The 24,874-nt window shown below is 49.0% G+C and overlaps 1 protein-coding gene across 2 annotated transcripts; it reads left to right on the top strand.

Moving 5' to 3' along the window:
• Positions 1 to 757: 757 nt before the first annotated feature.
• Positions 758 to 24,483, top strand: E2F8 (E2F transcription factor 8). 2 transcript variants are annotated; one of them, XM_083164066.1, is made up of 13 exons: positions 758 to 964; positions 9,595 to 9,663; positions 9,753 to 9,974; positions 10,496 to 10,652; positions 13,299 to 13,589; positions 14,026 to 14,187; positions 14,832 to 14,969; positions 15,973 to 16,170; positions 16,259 to 16,340; positions 20,078 to 20,468; positions 21,046 to 21,163; positions 21,384 to 21,658; positions 21,896 to 24,483. In XM_083164066.1, exons 2-13 carry the CDS (start codon positions 9,646 to 9,648, stop codon positions 22,061 to 22,063), a joined length of 2,220 nt encoding a protein of 739 aa, XP_083020192.1. In that variant the 5' UTR covers positions 758 to 964; positions 9,595 to 9,645; the 3' UTR covers positions 22,064 to 24,483. The 2 variants fall into 2 exon arrangements, with proteins under 2 accessions (XP_083020192.1, XP_083020193.1); XM_083164067.1 differs by lacking the exon at positions 758 to 964 and adding an exon at positions 9,017 to 9,093.
• Positions 24,484 to 24,874: the final 391 nt, after the last annotated feature.

Consider the following 24,874-nt stretch of genomic DNA (forward strand, 5'->3'; position numbering starts at 1 on the left):
CCATAGAGCTACAGGTGTACACCCCTCTGACGCACCCATAGAGCTAGAGGTGTACACCCCTCTGACGCAACCATAGAGCTACAGGTGTACAACCCTCTGATGCAACCATAGAGCTACAGGTATACCACACACACAGGGCCACAGGTATACACCACAGGGTAGCAGGCACACACACAGTACACACATGCAAGGCCACAGGTACACCACACACACACATGCAGGGCCACAGGTACACCACACACACACACACACACACACACACACACATACATATGCAGGGCCACAGGTACACCACACACACACACATGGCCACAGGTACACCACACACACACATGCAGGGCCACAGGTACACCACACACACACATGCAGGGCCACAGGTACACCACACACACACATGCAGGGCCACAGGTACACCACACACACACACACACACACGCGCAGGGCCACAGGTACGTACACCACACACACACATGCAGGGCCACAGGTACACCACACACACACATGCAGGGCCAAAGGTACAGCACACACGAACCACAGACATGTAGGGCTACACAGGTACAGCACACCACACCACACCACACCACACCACACCACACCACACCACACAGTCATGCAGGGCTACAGGCAGGCACAGTGCACACACGTCACACTCAGTCACTGCACAGGCCATTTCCCCGCCCTCTTATCATCTTGCTCTCTGATTGGTTGGATTGGATGAGTCGCCCTTTCCTGATTGGTTCTCACCCCCAGAACAGAGAAGTGGCAAATTAAAAAAAGTTTCTTCGGTTTGGCGCCCTGGAGAGTAACACCCGGCAATCCCAACGCCCGCGGGTCACCCTTCCATACCTATACCGCCGGGTTACTCAGCGAGAGATCCCTACACCCGCCGGGTCACCTAGAAGAAAGCTGCCGCCCCCAGTAGCTGGGATACCGCGCTAGATGGAATAAGTGTCCGGGGAGAGAGGTGAGAGTCTCCGGCCCTGTGCCCGTCGTCATCTGTGAGTCTATGTACAGTGCTGTGTGTATCGGCGTACAGTGCTGTGTGTATCGGCGTACAGTGCTGTGTGTGTGTGTGTATCGGTGTACAGTGCTCTCTGTGTGTGTATATTGGTGTACAGTGCTCTCTGTGTATGTCTGTGTATATTGGTGTACAGTGCTGTATGTGTATATTGGTGTACAGTGCTGTGTATAGATGTACAATTCTGTGTATGTGTATATTGGTGTACAGTGCTCTGTGTATGTGTATATTGGTGTACAGCGCTGTGTGTTTATTTGTGTACAGCTGCGTGTGTATAGCACTGTACAGCGCTGTGTATAGCACTGTACAGCGCTGTGTATAGCACTGTACAGCGCTGCGTGTGTATATCTGTGTACAGTGCTGCGTGTGTATATCTGTGTACAGTGTCTCCCCGGACACCCTTATTCCATGTAGTACAGTAGCGTGGGTGCTGGGGGGGCGGCAGGGACTATGTGATAAACCAGACCGGACTAGACTCCGGACCGCCGGACAGAACATCAAAATCTGCAGTCCGGAGCTTATAGGGTCCGGTCCGGGGGGTGTCCTGTTCGGGGGGTCCCTTGTCCGGGGGGGTCCCTGTGGTAGCTATTATCAGGGACATGGGGAAGGGGAGATTACAGCCTCAGCCTGTGGTCCGGACCGTCCGGTTTTTGCAACATGCCCGGACCATACAGGGAGACTTTATTCTACCCCTCCTCCTCTACCTGGTGACAGGTGTCACCGGCAGAACCCCCAGACAGGACACCCCCGGACTGGACGCTACAAGCTCCAAAATGCAGAGTTTGATGTCTGGTCCGGGGGTTTTGTCCTGGTCTGGTTTTTACCCATACCCGGGGCGGCAGCTTACTCCTAGGTGACTCGGTGGGTGTAGGGATCTCTTGTATATTAACCTTTATAAGCTTATACAGGAGGTCACCAAGAACTTAGATATTGAGAGTGCAGTGGATATAGTCTACCTGGATTTTGCCAATGCCTTTAATACCGTACCACACAATAAATTGGAGGCGGTGGGACTATTTATTTATAGTTTCTTATATAGCAGCAGATTCCGTTGCGCTTTACAATAGTAGACAGTGATAACACAAACAAGGTAACAACAGACAGACTTGGAGGTTAAAGGGCCCTGCTGCAAGCTTACAATCTATAGGGATAAAGGAGGGAAACACAAGGACAGGCACCAGTAATAGCATAGCTTGTAGGTCCAGAAGGGAAGCTATATAATACATAAGTGCCTCAGAGGGTTATGCGTGTGGTACTTAAATATGATAGGCTTGCCTGAAGAGGTAAAACGCTTGAACGTTTGGAGGCTAGTGGAAAGTCTTAATGTGCGTGGAAGGGCATTCCATAGGGTGGGAGCAGCCCGATAAAAGTCCTGTAATAGAGAATGGGAGCTAGTGATCCGTGCAGAAGAGACGCAAATCTTGTGTAGAGTGTAGTGGTTAAGATGGGAGATATTTTGTGAGAAGTAAAGAGATATATGCTGGTGCAGTATGGTTAATAGCTTTATATGCAAGTAGAAGTGTTTTATATTGAATACAGTAAGATACAGTCAACCAATGGAGGGACTGGCAGAGCGGATCAGCAGACGATGAGCGTCTTGCTAGGAAGATCATCCTAGCAGCAGCATTTAAAATGGATTGCAGTGGCGAGAGTCTGTTCTTGGGAGGACCAGTTAGGAGACTATTGCAATAATCAATGCAGGATATAATGAATGCATGGATAAGAGATTTAGTAGTGCCTTGTGTGAGATAGGGTCGTATTTTGGATATATTTTTAGATCCATGTAACATGATTTAATGACAGATTGAATGTGGTGAAGAAAGAACACTTTAGAGTCGAGGATGACCCCTAAGCAACAAGCTTGTAGGGTAGATTGTCGAGTTGTCAACAGCGATGGAGATATCAGGATGGTAACTGTTCTTAGATGCTGGGAATATAAGTAATTCTGTTTTGGAAATATTGAGTTTGAGTTGGCGAGAAGACATCCAAAATGAGATGGCAGAGAGGCATTCAGAGACTCGGCCCAAACCCACTGGTGACAACTCTGGGGTTGATAGATAGATTTGAGTATCCTCTGCATATAAGTGATACTGAAATCCAAAAGAGCTGATTAGTTTGCCAAGAGAGGAAGTATAGATTGAGAAAAGCAGAGGACTGAAGACTGAGCCTTGCGGAACTCCGACTGACAGAGGTGGTGAAGAGGAAGTAGTCAGAGAAGCGAACACTGAATGAGCGATCGGATAGGTAAGATGTGAACCAGGAAACGGCTGTATCATTAAGACCTAGGGAGTGTAGTGTTTGTAAGAGAAAAGTGTGATCCACAGTGTCAAAACTCATGAAGTTCCGCCCCCACATTCCGATTGGCCCACGGGCCAGTCAGTCAAAGAAAATGGATGACAATAGATAGGTAAAACTATCGATGGTCATCCATCACATAGTTTATAACTATCAATGGGTGGTTGCAGTATTGCCATAATTGGCACTGCACCGATGACCATCCCTATAAATTAGTAGAAACTGGTTTCTATGGGCAACATCCCATCTTAAAACTCCCATCTTAGTAAATGTCCCTCTTTTGTCTCTCTATTGCATCCACCATCAAGACACCACATGGTCCCACACGGCTCTCAGTGAAGTTTTTGGCCAAGAAACAGATTGCAGTGCTAGACCACCCTCTATAACTGGCACTGTGTGACTTCTTTCTTTTCCCTAAAGTCAAATCTACTCAAGGGAACCCGTTTGCATCAGTTACTGAGGTAAAGAAGAAAACGCTGGAGCTGCTGAGAGAGAAGACAGAATATGCGCTACAGCACAGACCAATGGAAAATGAGACTGCAGTGTTGTCTGGGTGCAGAAGGGGAATAGTTACAATGGGGCAGATGTATTAAGCCTTAACAAGAGATAAATGCAAGGGAGATAGAGATAAACGTCCAGCCAATCACCTGCTAACTGCCATGCTACAGGCTGAGTTTGAAAAAAGTCAGTAAGGAGCTGATTGGCTGGACGTTTATCTCTCCTTATCACCCTCGTATTTATCTGCCCCAATATACCTTATACATAAAATCAGTAGTAGTGTATAGAGAGAGCGAGGCCGGGAGCAGACGCTCATCATCTGCTGATCCGCTCTGCTGGTCCTTCCATTAGTTGTCTGTATTTTACATATTACATATTCAATATAAAACACTTCTACTCGCATATAAAGCTATTAACCATACTGCACCAGCATATATCTCTTTACTTCTCACAAAATATCTCCCATCTCGGGCACTTCGCTCTGCACAAGATCTGCATCTCTCTTCTGCACGGATCACTAGCTCCCATTTACTTACAGGACTTCATCCTATGGAATGCCCTTCCACGCACAATAAGACTCTCCACTAGCCTCCAAACTTTCAAGCGTTCCCTGAAAACTCACCTCTTCAGGCAAGCCTATCATATGTAAGTTCTACATGCATAACCCTCGGAGGCACTTATGTATTATATAGCTTCCCTTCTGGACCTACAAGCTGTGCTATTACTGATGCCTGTCCTTGTGTTTCCCTCCTTTATCCCTATAGACCAGGGTTCCTCAAACTATTTTGTCTGAGACCCCATCAGACAATAGAAATAATTACAGGACCCCAGCAAGTTACTGCAGATGGTCATGTCCTCACATCACATGTGTGGTCAGCAGACAGCACATGCATGGCAGCATTGCGGAGGCACAAAATGATGTGAGGAGTCTAAAATAACGTCCCTTCTGGACCTCCAAGCTGTGCTATTACTGGTGCCTGTCCTTGTGTCTCCCTCCTATGTCCCTATAGATTGTAAGCTTGCAGCAGGGCCCACCTACCTCCAAGTCAGTCTGTTGTTACCCAGTTTGTTTTATCTCTGTTTACAATTGTAAAGCGCAACGGAATCTGCTGCGCTATATAAGACACTGTAACGGAATCTGCTGCGCTATATAAGACACTGTAACGGAATCTGCTGCGCTATATAAGACCCTGTAACGGAATCTGCTGCGCTATATAAGACCCTGTAACGGAATCTGCTGCGCTATATAAGACCCTGTAACGGAATCTGCTGCGCTATATAAGACACTGTAACGGAATCTGCTGCGCTATATAAGACACTGTAACGGAATCTGCTGCGCTATATAAGACACTGTAACGGAATCTGCTACGCTATATAAGACACTGTAACGGAATCTGCTACGCTATATAAGACGCTGTAACGGAATCTGCTGCGCTATATAAGACACTGTAACGGAATCTGCTGCGCTATATAAGAAGCTGTAACGGAATCTGCTGCGCTATATAAGAAGCTGTAACGGAATCTGCTGCGCTATATAAGAAGCTGTAACGGAATCTTCTGCGCTATATAAGACGCTGTAACGCAATCTGCTGCGCTATATAAGACGCTGTAACGCAATCTGCTGCGCTATATAAGACGCTGTAACGCAATCTGCTGCGCTATATAAGACGCTGTAACGCAATCTGCTGCGCTATATAAGACGCTGTAACGCAATCTGCTGCGCTATATAAGACGCTGTAACGCAATCTGCTGCGCTATATAAGACGCTGTAACGGTATCTGCTGCGCTATATAAGACGCTGTAACGGTATCTGCTGCGCTATATAAGACGCTGTAACGGTATCTGCTGCGCTATATAAGACGCTGTAACGGTATCTGCTGCGCTATATAAGACGCTGTAACGGAATCTGCTGCGCTATATAAGACGCTGTAACGCAATCTGCTGCGCTATATAAGACGCTGTAACGCAATCTGCTGCGCTATATAAGACGCTGTAACGCAATCTGCTGCGCTATATAAGACGCTGTAACGCAATCTGCTGCGCTATATAAGACGCTGTAACGCAATCTGCTGCGCTATATAAGACGCTGTAACGCAATCTGCTGCGCTATATAAGACGCTGTAACGCAATCTGCTGCGCTATATAAGACGCTGTAACGCAATCTGCTGCGCTATATAAGACGCTGTAACGCAATCTGCTGCGCTATATAAGACGCTGTAACGCAATCTGCTGCGCTATATAAGACGCTGTAACGGTATCCGCTGCGCTATATAAGACGCTGTAACGGTATCCGCTGCGCTATATAAGACGCTGTAACGGTATCCGCTGCGCTATATAAGACGCTGTAACGGAATCCGCTGCGCTATATAAGACGCTGTAACGGAATCCGCTGCGCTATATAAGACGCTGTAACGGAATCCGCTGCGCTATATAAGACGCTGTAACGGAATCCGCTGCGCTATATAAGACGCTGTAACGGAATCCGCTGCGCTATATAAGACGCTGTAACGGAATCCGCTGCGCTATATAAGACGCTGTAACGGAATCTGCTGCGCTATATAAGACGCTGTAACGGAATCTGCTGCGCTATATAAGACGCTGTAACGGAATCTGCTGCGCTATATAAGACGCTGTAACGGAATCTGCTGCGCTATATAAGACGCTGTAACGGAATCTGCTGACGCTGTAAATAAAATATAGGGCCCAATTCAGATCTGGGCGCTGCTAGGTCACTCAGCAGTGATCAGTTATGAGCCGCCCTGCTAGATGATATCCCTCCTTGCAAATAAATGTGTAGGCCATTGAAGAATTCTCAGCTGAGAAAATGTCCAAAACCCATCGTAACCGCCTCACCATCCAATGATTTCCCCACTGGCCACCAGGCATCACAAGCTCAGCAGCCAGGGACTTACTCTGTGGCTGCAATGGATACAGGCATCACACACCCTCCCCTAAAATGCTTGGGCACGCTTTGTTTTCTTAGCACACCCACTAAACAGTTACCGCCCCCAGACGCCTTGTGAAGTAAAAAAAAAAAAAAGCAGGATTTAATCCCCCGGCTTTGCGCACTGTGGCCCAGACGCATGCGCAGTATATCGGTAATCATTCACTGCACGATATATATAATTCCGCAAAGGAAGGCACTCGGAGACTCCATAGCTTTGGTAAAATGTGTATTAGCATCCCTGTGCAGGAGGAGGAGGAGGTCACAGGTCCGGGCAGCACAGCTCTGTGCTCTCCGGACACAGGTGGGGGGCGATGCGGGGCGGCTGTGGGTTGGGTTAAAAAACCATAGGCTTCTATGGGGCATCACCAGATTTTTCTGGCGATGCCCCCCTGCGCGGTAACCTTGCGGGGGATGCTTAGTGCATCCCAAAATGCGGAAAAAACCCAGATAACTGGGGTTTTACCTCATTTTTAGCTTAGAAAATCTCCCCCCAGAATGAAATCTGTAAACGATATCCTTCAGTAATTGCACAGGGACCGCTGAACATCAGAATTGGCTTTATTTGGCCAGGTATACTTGCATATACTAGGAATTACAGATGGATTGCTGAGCAACAACCAGTTAGGTAACACGTAAACTGTGACAGTACAGATATACCTGGGAAGGGTGACTGACACGGACATGGGAAACATATATTTGGCTGAGCTGCACAGCTCCTAGGCAGCCATCAGCGGCACCATCTTGGTCATAGCTACTTCCAATGAAGCAGCAGGGCCTAACAGGCCATTTTGTCAGCATGTTATTTGACTGAGGAGTTGCCCTGCGTGTCTGGGGCCTTGGTTGGAGCCGTGGCTGTGGGCTGAGCCAGTGTGAGGGGAGAGAGGTGGGGGCCGGAGCTAGACGCTTGCTACACGCTGGAGCGCCTCTTCTCCTGGGGCCGAGGATGGGAGCGCCACATGCGTGCGAACATCCCCGGTGGAAATATGAACATGCAGGTTGTTGGCTATATAGGGAAATCGACCGATGTTCAGCCGGGTGCCGGTCAGTTTCTAGACAGTCGGGATCCCGACAGTCCAGGGGCTTTGTTGCACTCGCCCTAGTGACTGGCCATCGGTGACTTTGCCAGTTTTACATATCGATGGTCATCTATTATATTTGAGTGATTGGCCTGTGGGCCAATCAAAACACGTGGGCATGGCTTCACGGACAGAGCTATGCTGCGTGTGCAGGCACTTTAAAAAAAGAACATCGGATTTGCTGTCCCATCGATGTAGGGAAACCATCTGGTTCTCCCCCATCGATGGCAAAAGTATTCAACATCAGCCTAAACCATCGATGATTTTGAATCCTCGATGGCCATTCCTAGCTCGCCCCGCTGTGTGAGTCCGGCCAGTCGGGCTAATGACTGTTGGGATCCCAACTGTCGGGACCATATACCACACCCGTTCAGCCAAGAGGTGTGGGGGTCATTAACAATGCGCGGGATTGTGCATCATTAACAATATCTAGTGTACACACTAGGGGATATAGTAACAGATACTGTATTACTCACAAAGCCCTTTCTGAGCGATCTCTTAAACTATATCCTCTAGTCTGTATGGGGCTTTACTTTTGTACCTTGACGGGTATGGGTCATTAGACCGACCACTGAAGGTCGACAGGGTCATATGGTTGACATGGGTTTTTCACGTGTTTTTTGCATGAAATACTGCCTGTCGGCACAGATAAAACGTGAAAAACCCCATGTCTACATACGGCATGTCATGTGTCAATATTTTGTATGTGTTGGACCACTGACCCCCTGGACAACGAAGTAAATACTTTGTTACAATCTGTAGTTCTGCATCTGGTGAGTGACATCATGGATATAATATTTCATTCATTTCTTATGCCTGTGACACTCACTGCTTGCTGTGGAAACCTGTCCCACTCCCTTCACCTATAAAAGCCTGACCAAGCGGCTGTATGTCTGTGTGTGTGTGTGTGTCCGTGTGTGTGTGTCCCGCACGCAGCACACCCCGCACTGTCCCCGACCCGCAGACCCCGCACTGTCCCCGGCACCGGCCCGCAGACTCCGCACTCTTCCCGCCCTATTCCCGGCGCCAATTTTAAAGTTGGGAAACTGCAGTTTCGGGATGTAACGTTTCTTCCGGTCTCTTGCCACGCCCCGTCCGCTGCTCGCCCAGTGATTGGTGCAGAAGTTAGAGGGGCGGCTGCAGTGGGTTTGGTCGACCGCGCTCATCACTGCTGGCTGAGGTCATTGAAAGTACAGTCGTGATAGGTTGCACCGCGCTCCGGTTTCTTTAACTCTGGAGGCTTCCTAGTGCTCGGGCGGGTGAGCCGGGGGTCCGGGGCGGGTGACTGCTGGCTGATAGACAGGGAGAGCACGGTGACATGACGCTCTATTTCCAGTAACTGTATGTATATATACACATACCGTACTATCCCTTTAAATCGGGACACTAATTACACAGGTTCTGGGGATGATTAGAGCCAGGTTAACCAGACTTGAATTCAGCCAGCCCCAGAACCTGTGTAATTCATTAGTGCACAGGTTTAAAGGGATAGTACAGTAAGTGTGCATTTGGATGTGTATTTATTATACTTTATACATTTCATGAAGGGCTACAAAGTATCAGGTTGCACAAATCATGGCATCAAATCTGTAATTACTAACTGGTTATACCAGGGCACTCGGAGTGCAGATGTGGCCTTTAATATGATTATATTATGGGGGAACCTTGTAAAATAACCATTGTGGTCTTGCTCTAATGCCCGGCGACCTTTGTACCTCTCTACCTCCAGTTTATGATTGTTTCATTCTGTCTCTTTGCAGGAGGCACATGAACATATTCCTACCTGGGGAGATTCCGCCCGCTCGTGCGTTATGGAGGACGACATGAAGGTTGGTAGGAAGCGACACTGCCGACATGTTGGGTTAATGGTTCGGTATGTAGTGTGATTTTATGTAACGGTTGTTCTCCGTTGTTGCAGGAAAATTCGATCTTTCATTTAAACAAGAGGATTGTGCTGTCACCCTTGAAGCGTCCCGCCACCGCCGTATTAGCGGAGATACAGCCCAATGCTGCCAACCTCAAAACTCCCACAAAGCCTTGTGAAGGCAGCAGCGATCCATGGACGCCAACGGCAAATCTGAAGATGCTGATCAGTGCGGCCAGCCCTGACATCCGGAATAGGGAGCGTGAGATATTGGAGGTAAGGACATCCTTTGAGCGCTTATTTTATTTCTATGTATTATAATGGAAAGTACAGACGTGCAGTCATTTTTCAGTTCACTAGTTGTGTGTCTGCCTGTGCTACATCGTGTCCCCAAAGCTGCAGCTGAGCACCTGATTCCACATGTCACCAGCTGCAATGTATTCAGGATGTTAGTGCTTGTGTGACACCAGCCTGCGAGTGCTTTGTACAGCTGCTGGGCAGCACCTTGTGTGAAGTAGTTACTCCGACCACCTGTCTGCACAGACAGCCACCATCTCAGCCACCTGTTGGTGTGACAGTCCCCTGGGTCATTTATGTCCTTTTCCTGCACTGTGTGTGATTCCTTTTGTGTGAAATGTGTTGGCAAACACCCCTGCTGGGGTGTCTCCCCCCCCCAATAGAGGGAGGTCTGCTGATTAGGAAATCTAAAGCTGTCAGGACGGAAGATGACGTTCTAGATCTACAGGTTTATGTGTGTTTTACATTAAACTTATGGTTGTTTTTCCGTTCTTTCACAGGAACAATTTTCAGGTGACGAACTTGAAAAAACCCTCCCAAGTCGCAAGGAAAAGAGTTTGGGACTGTTGTGCCATAAATTTCTGGCACGTTACCCGGATTACCCCAATTCAGCCATTAACAACAGCATATGCTTAGATGAGGTGGCCGGGGAGCTACGTGAGTACTGTCCTATATACTGTGTTTCTTTAAGTACTTCTTGAACCTGTTCTGTGTTTTACAAACAAAACTCAAACGCTCACAAGTGAGTTTTTAGAAGTGTTCGATGTTGCCCATAGCAACCAATCAAATTCTAGCCATTATCTTTATCATTTATCTAGCACGTCCTAGAACAGGAATGGGGAACCTTCGGCCCTCCAGCTGTGGTTGAACTACACATCCCAGCATACCCTGCTACAATTTTAGCATGGCCAAATAGCAAAACTGTAGCAGGGTATGCTGGGATGTGTAGTTCGAAAACAGCTGGAGGGCCAAAGGTTTCCATCTCTGCTCTAGAAGGTGCTAGATAAATAAGTAGAATCTGTTATGGGCAACATCTCTCGCTTCTAAAACTCGGTTTAGTACATTTAAGCAACATAAGACAAGAGTGAATTTTATTATCTAAATTACGTCCCAGTGAATAGACTGTCTCGTCCCATCACCCACAAGTGCTTTATACTGTACATTTCTGTTCATACAGTTTATACATACTAAGAACCCTTTCTATAACCTGGTGCACAAAATGATTCTGTTACCATGACCACTAATTCCGCTTTTAGTTCCATATAGACCATTATTTCTCACATGCTCTAGGAATGGGCTGGAGCCTATAAACCAGTAGTTGTACGTTTCAGCCCTTATGGGAAGGCGGGGCTTGGTAGCCGTATGCTTACATTGAGGATGCCCTGACGCTAGTGCTTGCTTGATCACACTCTGGTAGTGTGAAATTCCTAACTAGCAATGTGAAGATGGAATGTGTAGAATGCTGTTCACACTGTATACAGCTAGGGGGTGCTGCTCTGCCATGTTTATTGGCGAATTGGGTTGTTCTAGGTGAATACAATCTATCAAAGAATATAAAAAAAAAAAATGGGGCGCCCTTCCCCATAAATTTCATTTTTTTTATTGTTAAGGTGTCACAGACAGGATAAGTCCCTTTGCAGTGAGTGTGAGCTAAGCAGGTGCCCCCTCAGAGAATGTGGGCTAATTAACGTGATGTCAGCATTCTTGTTTTAAAAACTTTGGGGGAAATTTACTAAGATGGGACTTTATTTCACATGGGATGTTGCTATTGGCAACCAATCAGATAATAATTATTTTGCACCTTCTACAAGATAATAGATAAGTAGTAGGTTCTGATTGGTTACCCATAGCAACATCCCTTGTGAAGTAGAACTCCTATTCACGTCTGTAGTTTTGGCCTTCTTGGAGTCTAGCCAGCTACCCACACGATTACTTATTCTTTATAGTTTGCTTTAATGTGTATTTATGTGTGGAGCTACATCAGACCTAAGGCCCATACAGTACATACTGGGAGATTCAGAGCTGAAAGCAGTTTTGCAGTTTAAGCTGCTTTCAACTCAAAAGCCGCCCAGTGTGTACGGCCCAGCGATGATCGTGATGCGCACTCCCGCATCATCGCCGGTGACCACCGATCATCTGCTGGTATTACCAGCGTGTACGGCCCATCGGTGATCGGTGATGCGCACTCCCGCATCATCGCCGGCGACCGCCGATCATCTGCTGGTATTACCAGTGTGTACGGCCCAGCGATGATCGGTGATGCGCACTCCCGCATCATCGCCGGTGACCGCCGATCATCTCCTGGTATTACCAGTGTGTACGGCCCAGCGATGATCGGTGATGCGCACTCCCGCATCATCGCCGGTGACCACCGATCATCTGCTGGTATTACCAGTGTGTACGGCCCAGCGATGATCGGTGATGCGCACTCCCGCATCATCGCTGGTGACCACCGATCATCTCCTGGTATTACCAGTGTGTACGGCCCAGCGATGATCGGTGATGCGCACTCCCGCATCATCGCCGGTGACCACCGATCATCTCCTGGTATTACCAGTGTGTACGGCCCAGCGATGATCGGTGATGCGCACTCCCGCATCATCGCCGGTGACCGCCGATCATCTCCTGGTATTACCAGTGTGTACGGCCCAGCGATGATCGGTGATGCGCACTCCCGCATCATCGCCGGTGACCACCGATCATCTGCTGGTATTACCAGCGTGTACGGCCCATCGGTGATCGGTGATGCGCACTCCCGCATCATCGCCGGTGACCACCGATCATCTGCTGGTATTACCAGCGTGTACGGCCCATCGGTGATCGGTGATGCGCACTCCCGCATCATCGCCGGCGACCACCGATCATCTGCTGGTATTACCAGTGTGTACGGCCCAGCGATGATCGGTGATGCGCACTCCCGCATCATCGCCGGTGACCACCGATCATCTGCTGGTATTACCAGCGTGTACGGCCCATCGGTGATGCGCACTCCCGCATCATCGCCGGTGACCGCCGATAATCTCCTGGTATTACCAGTGTGTACGGCCCAGCGATGATCAGTGATGCGCACTCCCGCATCATCGCCGGTGACCACCGATCATCTCCTGGTATTACCCATGGTATGATGGGATTTTCCCATTTTCTTAAAGCCGAAATGAATTCCAAGGCAAAATCAACCTGGTTTGATCAGTTCAGTGTAAATGATTTAATAAAAAAAAGAAACCTGAGGAAACTCTACCAAATCCTCTCACTTTCTGATTTGTGATGTCACCGGGTCATCACTGACTAGTTTGTTGCCCATAGATGTGGAACGCAGGCGGATATACGACATCGTTAATGTACTGGAAAGTCTGCATATGGTCAGTCGCCTCGCCAAGAACAAGTACATCTGGCATGGCCGCCATAACCTCAGCAAAACCTTTGATGCACTGCGACGAGTCGGCGTGGAGAGTAAATACGCAGAACAGATCGTCCACCTGAAGAAGCGAGAGCAGGAAGAAATGGATTCCTTAGAGGATGCCCTGGGTACAAAGTCACCGATGAGACAAGTGGAGATCAGCTTTGTGGAGCTTCCTGGACTGGAGTTCCGAGCCGGTAAGGTTCTACTGACGTGGAAGGGAACCGGAGGCAAATGTCGTGGTATACCGGCTAGTCTGCCCATCTGCCGTTGCTCCGCCTTCTTCCTTACTGTGGGGATTAGGAATTCATATACCCCCATTTATATAAATGGGGTTGTATCTGGGGGCAACATCATATAGACCTGCTCGTGACATCGTTCACAGCTAGGGTAACTGGCCTGAAGTGTACTTCCACAGTCCAAGCTAAATTGTGCCCCCCGCCCCATGTAAGGTATTATAATTGACAGGACCGGCTATAGCCTTCTGTGTGTCTGTTGGCAGTAGCTTTAAAAAAGGGCATGCAACCTCCGCCTTTACGTTTATACATGTGCTGCCCCCTTAGACCAAACATCCCCGCTATAGGAACAAAGTGTAACCCGTTCTATTGACCATGATCGTTATTTTGTCCCCAGCCTCTGTGAACAGCAGGAAGGAGAAGTCGTTACGAGTGATGAGCCAGAGATTCGTTATGCTCTTCCTGGTGTCCACGCCGCAGATCGTCAGCCTGGATACAGCTGCCAGAATTCTCATTGGGGAGGATCAAGTTGATGATTTAGATAAAAGCAAATTTAAGAGTAAGTAATCGGCTGTAAAATGGACGTATTCATACTTTATTTGGTAGTAAAAATCTGATTATACATTTTGCAGGAAATGCTTAAAACAAACTTCAACATATAATACAATTGAACTCCTTCAGTGGTGGGTTTTAGGTAGCACTCCCTAAAAAAAACCACCACGTCTCTCCTGGGGCCGGGCAGCACCGCTGAGCACTACCCCCGGCAACTTGGCTGTGTGCGGCGTGATGTTGGCAAGCTACACCGCAGGGTGGGGAAGAGGCGGTGCTGCGCAGCCGGAGCCGGGCAGCACCGCTCAGCTGGTCGCTGAGCTTAGCGGCACTAAACATCAGACAGTGGTAATCCCGAGAATTTTACGGGCTTGCCAGTCTAGGCACTGAAGCATAACCCGGGAAATTCTCGGGAATACAACTGAAGGGGTTAAACCTGTTAATTTAAACACGCTATGTGCCACAGAATGGACGTACGCTGCGTCATTGTATAATTGGCTGTGCATTCAGGCACAGAGGAGAGCTGGGAAGGGAAGGGTGTCGTGTCCCCCCCCCCCCAACATGATGATGTACCCTGTACATTCTAATGTACAAAAGTCATGTAAAGTGCTGTCGTATAATCTTGTAAACTCTATCTTTTTTTTTCATTCACAGCAAAAATAAGACGTTTATACGATATAGCGAATGTCCTCAGCAGCCTGAACCTTATAAAGAAAGTCCATGTTACTGAAGAGAGGGGTCGGAAGCCGGCGTTTCAATGGACGGGACCCGAAACATTGAAAGAACCGCAAGGTATTGGGATTGGGGACTACTGGAAGGGGGGGGGGGGGGGGGGTGGCTGGCCGGCCATGCCTGCTTGGGAGAAATAAATGGAATATACATTACGCACTGTGTAGGTGACCTTCTCCTCCTCTATAGATGGCCTGGGGTTTTGGTACTCCTGAATCTTTGTACCCTTGATACTCATATAATTGGTCTCACCTGGCAAAGTGTTGCACTGTAACAGTGTCAAATCATTATATTAATTCTCTAACCTGTGAAGTAAAGGAATAAAGTATAATTTAATTGTAGATACTCCATACAGATGTATCCCAGATTGTTACTTCCATAGAGGATATCTTGTGGGTCCAGAACTTTTGTTGCTGGCGTTCTATTGCTCCGTGTATTTCTGTTGCTAGTGTGGTATTAAAGTACCCGGTCACCAGACCTCTCTGGACTGCCTGTAGGCAACACACTGGCAACTGGGGCAGCGACTAATGCCTGGAAAAGGCCGGACCCCAGGCGGGTAAGCTTTTAGGACCAGACTATTTGTAAACTGTTTGGGTGGAGCGATCATTTGAATAAACATTAGACGCTTTGTTTCTGTTGGATAATAGGATTCTCTTGTGCCTAGGAAACCTCCGCATTGTAATATGACTGATACATTGGGGATGGTTTATCATCTCTAGGATGGGCAGGTAATGTAGACAGTTACACGCATGCAGTAAGTGTGTGCATAATCAGCCGACACAGAAGGTGGTGTCCAATAACCTGAGATCATTGATCACCGGTAGTTCATGACTTATTGTGAATTTTGTTTCAACTGCATCAGACAGGCAAAGTAAAATCCCTGATAAGCCAGTGCTTTTACAGGGCTGTGGTTGGCTCAAAACTGTTATTTTTCAAACCCAGCCTCTAACATAACAGTTAGGAGCTGACTGCTGCGTTATCACTGCAGCAGGCTTAATACATCTGTCTTAATGATAGCGTCATTTGTATGCTGCTCTACTTAATGGATCCCCAATTTATCTTCCAGAGTCCGCACCTAATCCCACATCGCAAACCCCCATAGCCCTGGACCTGCGATCTCCGAAGGAGAACTGCGCTAAGAATCTTTTCGCGCCCCGTGGCAAACAGAACTTCACTCGCCACCAGTCACTTATAAAGCTGGCTAAGAGTATTGACAATGATAGGCGGAAGATCAACTCCGCCCCCAGCAGCCCTACAAAGCGCGGTACGTCTTGCCATTTGTGATCTTTACGATGATAACGATAGGGTTCCTTTTCCTTATTCACACCCTCCCTCTCTGTTTTGTGAAGCAGATGACTGCGGCGACTCAGCTGCTGCCTCCAGCAAGATGTCTCAGCTGGCAGCTATCTGCAAGGAGCAGCTGGATCAGACCAAGTAGGTGGATTGTTTCCTGGTGATAATATACTGTACTATATACCGCATAAGGCAGCATTACTCAGGGTGCCGGCAGTCCTAAAACTGACCCCGGAATCCTGATCATGTAAATCTCCACAGGGGCCCTGACGATAGCCTAATCTTCTCCTCCCACACAGGTTAACCCCAAGTCCTCCCCCACTAGTGCCTAAACGTTCTTGGGCTCTTCTAGTTGGATTAGTATAAATAACTAGGTGATTCATCGCGCCCTACGGGCGCTCTTCACACCGGCGTAAGGGGCTACGCCCCTTAATTTGTGAACATTTGTATTGTGAGAAATATGGTTAGAATTGTATGAAAGATGCCCTGTATTGCAGCTTCTGGCAGTGTGTGAGGGTCCAGCGTGGCAGCACAGGAGTACCGGACGGTGGCCCTGAGTCAGTGTCTCCTCCTACTGGGTGGGAGTTAGGGTGCATGAGAGCAGGAGGCTGGGATATGAGGCACGATAGGGGTATGTGGGCAACACAGCGTCAGCGATTACCCAGTGGTGGAAGTTACGGTTCAGGAGAGCAGGAAGCTGGGTAGTGATAGGGGTGTGTGGGCATACGGGGGACTAAAGAGGGTGGTGGACACTGTGCAGCTTCTGCCAGTGGGTGAGGGTCCAGCGTGGCAGCACAGAAATACAGGAGTCAGTGTCTCCTCCGACTGGGTGGGAGTTAGGGTGCATGAGAGCAGGAGGCTGGGCGGTAAAGCATGATAGGGGAATGTGGGCAACACAGGGTGAGCGGGTCTCCACTGTCGGAAGTTACGGGGCAGGAGAACAGGAGGCAGGGCAGTGTCCTCCCACATTGATGGCAAAAGTATTCAACATCGGCCATAAACCATCGATTATTTGAAAATCATTGATGGTCGATGGGCATCCCTAGAACTGGAGGAGGGTGGGGGACAGTATGCAGCTCCCGGCAGTGGGTGAGCGTCTCCTCCCACTGGGAGGGAGTGAGCGTGCATGAGAGCAGGAGGCTGTATAATAGTGGTATGTGGGCAAGACATTGATAAAAGTTGTGGCGCTGGTGCAGAGGGCAGTGGGGAAACCTGCAGTGCGGCAGCCAGGGCCGGATTTCCCACCTAGGGGCGGTACCTGCTTGTGGTGGTACAGGATCCCTTCATTGTCACGGGGGTACGTGAAATGCGGGGGCCGCGGTGGTCCGCTGGGGGGTGGAATTGCCGGAAGGGGGTCTGGGGGGTCTGCAAATTGCGGGAGGGTGGGTGGTGTGTGGGGATCCGCGGTTAGCGGGAGGGGGCGGGGGTCCGCAAATCGTGGGCGGGGGCGCGGGGGGGCTTGAATCGTGGGAAGGGGGGTCCGCAAATTGCGGGAGGGGGGGGTTGCGGAGGTCCGTGAATTGCGGGAGGGGCGCGTGGGGTGCCGTGAGTCAAGGGGGGGTGGTGCGGGGGTCCGTGAATCACGGGAGGGGTCATGAATCGCGGGGGTCGTGGGGGGGCTGCGAATCGCAGGAGGGGGGGTGTGGGGGGTTGCCGTGAATTGCATGAGGGGGGCGTGAATCAAGGGAGGGTGGGATTAGGGGGGTGGTGCGGGGGTCCGTGAATCGCGGGAGGGGGGGGTCGTGGGGGGTTCCGAATTGCAGGAAGGGGGGTATGGGGGGTGCCGTGAATTGCGTGAGGGGGGCATGAATCGCGGGAGGGGGGGTCCCCGAATGTGTGAATTACGGGGCGGTCGCAAATCGCGGGAGGGGGGCGCTACGGGGGGTTTCGTGAATCGCGGGAGGGGGGGTCGTGGGGGGTTGCGAATCGCAGGAAGGGGGGTGTGGGGGGTGCCGTGAATTGCGTGAGGGGGGCATGAATCGCGGGAGGTGGGGTCCCCGAATGTGTGAATTAGGGGGCGGTCGCAAATCGTGAGAAGTGCCGAGGGGGCCCGCAAATCGCGGGAGGGGGGGCGCTACGGGGGGTTCCGTGAATTGCGGGAGGGGGGTCGCAAATCACAGTAGGGGGGGCTGCCGTGAATCGCGGGAGGGGGGGGTCGCGGGGGGCCCTTTTAATGCCGGGAGGGGGGGTCGCAGGGGTCCCGCGAATCGCGGGAGGGGAGGATGCAGGGGTCCTGCGAATCGCGGGAGGGAGGGGTTGCTGGGGTCCCGCGATCTGCGGAAGGGGGTGGTCGCGGAGGTCCAGCGAATCGCGGGAGGGGGTGGTCGGGTCTGGGACGGATATTAGACAGCACTTACATCGACAGCCATTACATCGACACCATTAGTTCGACAGCTCAATAGGTCGACATGTCATTAGGTCGACAGCTCATTAGGTCGACAGCTCATTAGGTCGACAGCTCATTAGGTCGACAGCTCATTAGGTCGACAGCTCATTAGGTCGACAGCTCATTAGGTCGACATGGGTTTTTTCGCTGTTTTTTGGCCGAAATGTCGACATGGACACAGTTTGAAGTGTACCGCAGCCGCTCGCTATGCTTCGGGCACGGTGCCTCGCTGCGCTCTGCACACTATTTTATTCTCCCACCACGCCCTAGTGGATAGTAGGGCATGAAATACCGCCTGTCGGCTCAATAAACAGTGAAAAAACCCGTGTCGACCTTTTGACTGTCGACATAGACACTGTCGACATAATGACATGTCGACCTAATGGTATGTCGACCTAAAACCATGTCGACCTAAAACCATGTCGACCTATTGAGGTGTCGAACTAATGGTGTCGATGTAATGGCTGTCGATGTAAGTGCTGTCTAACAATAGTCCGGATACCGGGGTGGTCGCGGGGGTCACGCGAATCGCGGGAGGGGGGGGTCGCGGGGGTCCCGCAAATCGCGGGAGGGGGGGTTCGCGGGGGTCCCGCGAATAACGGGAGGGGGGGTCGCGGGGTCCCGCGACTTGCGGGAGGGTGGAAAGCGGGGGTCCCGCGAATCGCGGGAGGGGGTGTGCGGGGTCCCGCGAATCGCGGGAGGGGGGGTCCCGCATATCGCGGGAGGGGGGGGTCGCGGGGGTCCCGCGATTCGCGGGAGGGGGGGGTCGCGGGGGTCCCGCGAATCGCGGGAGGGGGGGGTCGCGGGGGGTCCCGCGAATCGCGGGAGGGGGGTCGCGGGGGTCCTGGCAGAGGGTAGGTAATGGTGGATGGTGGCTGTGGAGTAATGGTGGATGGTGGGCGTGTACTGTAGCCCTGGCTGGACGGGGGGAGGTGATGTCAAGGGGGTGGAACGTCAGACACATGAAAGTGAAACTGTTCTACACAGGAACGTTCTCCACAGGGGTTGAGTGACAGATCTGGCTAAATATATAAGAGATACTTCTAATCAGTAGCTAGCATTTCCTGCCGATGTCCAGTGGCTGAGCCAGCCCCCTCGGTTTTACGCTGTAAAGGTGCCCATACACTAGTAAGATTTATCTTCAGATCTGGCTGGTTGGAACAAGAACATGGTTATGCATGAGTGACAGTTTGTCAGTTTTCCAGCATTTCAAAGCAAATGGTCAACTGTCATTTTACTCTCATCCATAACCATGTTTTTGTTCCAACCAGACAGATCTGCAGATAAATCTGCGTGTGTATGGCCACCTTTAGGGGTGCGGGGTAAGTCCTGACCTTTACCAGTTGTACAGACTGTTCCCTGCGTGAGTTTGGCAGATAGTTGCCAGGAACAGGTGTTTGTTCTGCGGGTCATGTGACCAATCACGGCACTTGTTGTGGTATATTGTAGTTTATGTCTAATGTATGGTTTTGCTTCTGCTTTATATTCCCAGCTGCAGGGATGTAAAGAAGATGAAGCTCAGCCTGTCTAGGGGGATCCTTAACGGGAATACCAAGTTCATGATGAAACCTCAGAACCAGCAATCTTCTATCAGCCCCATTCTCTACCAGGCCCTGCCTCTCGTTCAGACTCGCCCCAACTCCCCGGCCACGTACACGGTCTATTTGCAGTCTCCGCATAGCAGAACGGACGCTGCTGCTCATGGTGTCCTGTGTGCTGATGGCACTGTCCTGGGGGAGAAGAATGTGCTGCAAGATGATGGGAAGACACCGGCTGCGGATCAGACTGCTGAGAATGAGTCAGGGCACGAGAAAAGTTCTGGGAAAGTTCCAGATCCCGGATCCAAGCGGATTAAATGCTCTGGGATGGATGATTTGCCTGAGGTTCGTCCCAGGGGAGGGGGGGTGGTGACTAGGAGCTCACCTTTCTCCTAGGGGGATTAATGTTTAATTCAGACTAAAAACCGTCTGCCTCAGTCTGTAACACAGGGATGGCACTTTATTTAGTACAGATACTGTGTTTTCTATTTATAATGTACTGGCTTTTTTAAATTATTATAATCTTTTTACATGCTGTGAGGGCATTGGAGATGTCAGGGAGGCGGTGGGTGAAAGAGGGTGATAGGAAGGCAGAGGGTGACTGTGAATGACAGGGCGAGGGGTTGAGGCTGGGGAAGCAGATTTCATCCCCCTGCCTCTCCCACTGGCAGGGAGGGGAAGAGATTAGCTAGGGAGATGCAGTGGGTTAAGGGGGAGACGGAGAGTGACTAGGGAGAGGCATAGAATGATGGGGAGACAGAGGGTGCCATGAGTTGGATGCACCGTTCTTCTGTTGGGGTGATTGATCCAGTGATGTAATAGAATCATCATGTGTAAAGTTAAAGGGACCATGACACAGAGCTACAGAACTAGGGGAAAGGAAACCATGTTTGACTTCTCTCTTCTTTCCATCATCTTACAGCGGATGATCCCTTCTGGGTATCTAATCCCCGTACAGCTGGCGCAGGTGGGCAATGAATCTCCTAAAAATCCCACATCCTCCCCTCCAGGCCAACAGATGTTCACTTCTCCTATGGCAGGTAAGACCTTCCCGGCTGGACGTACTTATGTGACCTACCGGCATTCACAGATGTGAGCTCGCTAGTGTAGCCACTACCGGCGCTCCTGTGTGGTAGCATTTATTTACATGATTGGGATCTGCTGAGGCCTCATTTGGTGTTCCTCAGCCCAGATCTATAGTCCTGCCATATAGAGGAGCAGCCAGATCTTGGTATAATTCCTTTATTATTTCCCTTCCAGGAATGGTACCGCTGAAGTTCATGTTTTCTCCAGTCCTGAACCAGGCCGGGCAGCAGGTGACTTCCCCCAGCGTCTCCTGCCAGAGCCCCAATCCCGGAATATTCAACTTCACTCTACAGAACAAAGACCTGATATCGCCACCTTGTGGCAGTTCCCAGTCTGTTACTATATCTCCCAGAAATGGGAGATCTCCGGAGGAACTGTCAGCGGCTCAAGTGTTAAACTTCAAACACATGTCCCCCATCCCTTATATCCCGCTATATACTCTGCAGCAGGTATGTATCTCGTTATATCTGTGTGTAACACAGGCGTATCTTTGAGCACAGAATACCGCAATTGGTCACTGAGTCTGAGCCCCTTTTACAGTATCCCTTGAGATGAGGGTGGAAACATATTTGTTATATGAAATGTAGATTCTGACTGTATATATCTGTTACATTGTGCGTTGGTGAGATCCCATACCATCTTTCTCTAGACTATGATTGACTCCTCCTCTTTTCTTCCGCTCACAGTCTGGCGTTCCACTCACCCCGAAAGGATCGCAACCACACAAAGACAGTTTCTTCCACACCCCGGGGGGCCTGACCTCCTCTCCCATGGGTTTTGCTGCTTCTGACGGAGGAACTCAGGGACCACTACTCGTATCGCAGAGAAAGCTGGATGTGGGCAGCGAGGATTAGCTATGGGGTCCTTCTTCCTGCAATCGGGAACGACCGCCGACTCCAATAACAGGAGAACCTGAGCCAGACACGCAGAATTACAAACCAGTTGGGGCCATAGGCAGGACAGCCCCCGCGGGTGTACTCCCCTCAGAGCTCTACCGTGTACCCATTAATTACACAAGCAGCCTCCTTGCACATTATTTATCGCTTGCTCCCACTGCCCGTATCAATTATGCAAATGTTTCTTGAACGCTACAAGCGCAGGAGTCTCATTGGGAGAGTTAATACTTTTTAACAAAATGCTACTTGATTCACGGAACACAGATGCCCGTTAAGGAAGGCAGAGTGTATCAATGACCTAACATGCCTGGATACAGACGCTGTTTCAAGGTTGTGTGCACTTTTCAGGAAACTTGGCAAGAGGGACGTGGGCAGCACTGTGCCAGCTTACAGATATATTTGTGAAGAAGTGTAACAGGCCAGCCGATAAATGGCATCAACGCAAATCAACTGATCAATAACTAAGTGTTAATTTTAGAATGTTCCCTATGTAACAGACTTTTGGACAACCATGTGTACATCGAATCTCCTTTATCTGGACTGTCTCCTCACCAGCGAGATCCAACACAGCTGTATGAAATGAGACAGGCCCTGTATATACAAACGTGTCCTCTGCAGTCATTCCTAACAGCCTCTCCTGGGGATTCTCCCACGTGCTGTCTGATCATGTGAGAATCTTCTAGCGTCTGGCAGAATGAGACGAGTCCCGTGGATAACATGCTGATTAATGTAATCTATATCGCACTTGTACATCTGTGTCACACTAAAGGTGTGTACACACTAGACGACATTGCATACGATACAATATCGCTTATGATTTCTCTTAAAATTCCTGAAATTTACAGACAAATGATATAGTGTGTTCATGCTGAACGATTTTACATTAGATGCGGTCAGCGGTCGCATCTAGGATTATAGCCGTTGTTGACTATATTCTAAAATTAAGCTGCATGTACAGAAAACAGAGGCGGTTACTAATGACCCATGGGAGCGCACATCATTAACAATATTGGGCCTAAACCTGCATCGGTTGTAGCTTTGCAAGAAATCGCGAAACTACAACTATCATTAGCATGCAGGGGGACCGGCCAGCGTGCTTGATCCCTCCCCTCAATACCACTGCAGAAATGTGACCGTTTTGTTGGATAGCAATGCACTCATATCACTAGGGTGGCTGCAAAGGCTGGTGCTGGGCGCCATGTTTTTGGTTGCAGCAGCTACGATACACCCTGCAATGTCTGGACCACGCATTCTCAAAGCCATGTCACTAAGGCTCTGCAGTTAAAGCGCATGCGCAGATGCACAGAAATCTCCGAATCGCTATTTCCGCGCTTTAGCATTAGAAGCTGATATAACCCCATAACAAGTACACACTAAGCACAAAAGTGTTATGACTGGTAGTTATTGAGCATATCATGTATAATGTCATTTAGTGCGTACGCACCTGGAATGTCTGAATATGTACGTGAAGTGCTGCAATGTACCATCCAAGCTTCAAGAGCTGGATTTGGCATGCCGCGCTGCGGCTAGATGTATAAGGACGCATCTGTAACCGCTCTCTGTCCGGCCCCGAGGTTGCAGCTTGTTGCTTCCTTGTTTCTGGGTCTTTCTGTCAGTGTTAGGGAGAACTAGTTGTACATTACTGGGAGACGGGTGCAGTAGTTATAGCTGACCTGCTAATAACCTGGCATGCACTATCAGGAGAACAGATTTCCTTGTAAGTAATCCAGCTCTGATTTGTATTTTAACCCTGCGGCTTTAAAAAAAAAAAAAAAACGATATGATGAGAATTACTCATACAGTCCAAGTGTTCGTTCCTGCGCTTTCCTGTGCAAAACTTATCCTTTCTGGAGTGTCACTCTGCTGTGGTGCTTATAGCACAGTCTGGTCTGTATTTCAATGCAAAAATACATACCAGACTGTGCTAGAAGCATTGTGACACCACATGTAGGAAAGTGTAACTGTGAACGTGTTTTGGAAGTGCGGGGTGTTAGAATGAACGCTACCATCCGTACCGGTCCTTTCTTCTAAAAGTTCCCCTAGTTTATGCCTAGAAATAATAATCTGAAACTCTGAATAATAAGGTCAATGAAATCCTTGAAAATTATTTTCATTTTTAAATTGCTGGGTTGATATATTTAAATTTTTTTTGTGTGTATTGTCGCATAATACGCACACAAATGATTGGATTTGTATTGAGCACCCGTACACAGCGTAGTAAGTATTTACGCATTGCCATATATGTGTGTGCCTTATGGTATGATTGTTATGTACAATGTGTCCTTTTTATGTACAGCCTGTTTTAAATTTGAAACTGAAATGAATTAATATTTATATAATATTCAAAATAAACTTGAAATTCAATATTTTGAAATACATTTTGGTTATTTTTTTTTCCCACCGGTTTAAAATTCTTATTTTATACTTGGAACGTGGAATCCGACTGGGAACAGTAGCACAAAGCACAGTGAGCGAAGCGGAAAATTAATTTAACCTTTTTGATAACTGTAGTAGTATGTTTAACCCCTTCCTGACGCAGCATGTTTTTGCCTTCCTGACAGAGCCCTTTTTTTCAAATCTGACATGTATCACTTAAGTGGGGATAACTTTTTTTTTGCTTTTACTTATCCCAGTGATTTTGAGATTGTTTTCTCGTGACACATTGTACTTCAAGTTAGTGGTAAATTTGGGTCGATACAGTCTGTGTTTTTTTGTGAAAAATACCAAAATGTCGTAAAAAAATGGAAAATTTAGCAATTTTCAAAATGT

The sequence above is a fragment of the Crinia signifera genome, chromosome 11 (assembly GCF_055691185.1).
Source record: "Crinia signifera chromosome 11, ASM5569118v1, whole genome shotgun sequence".
In the NCBI taxonomy this organism is placed as follows: domain Eukaryota; kingdom Metazoa; phylum Chordata; class Amphibia; order Anura; family Myobatrachidae; genus Crinia; species Crinia signifera.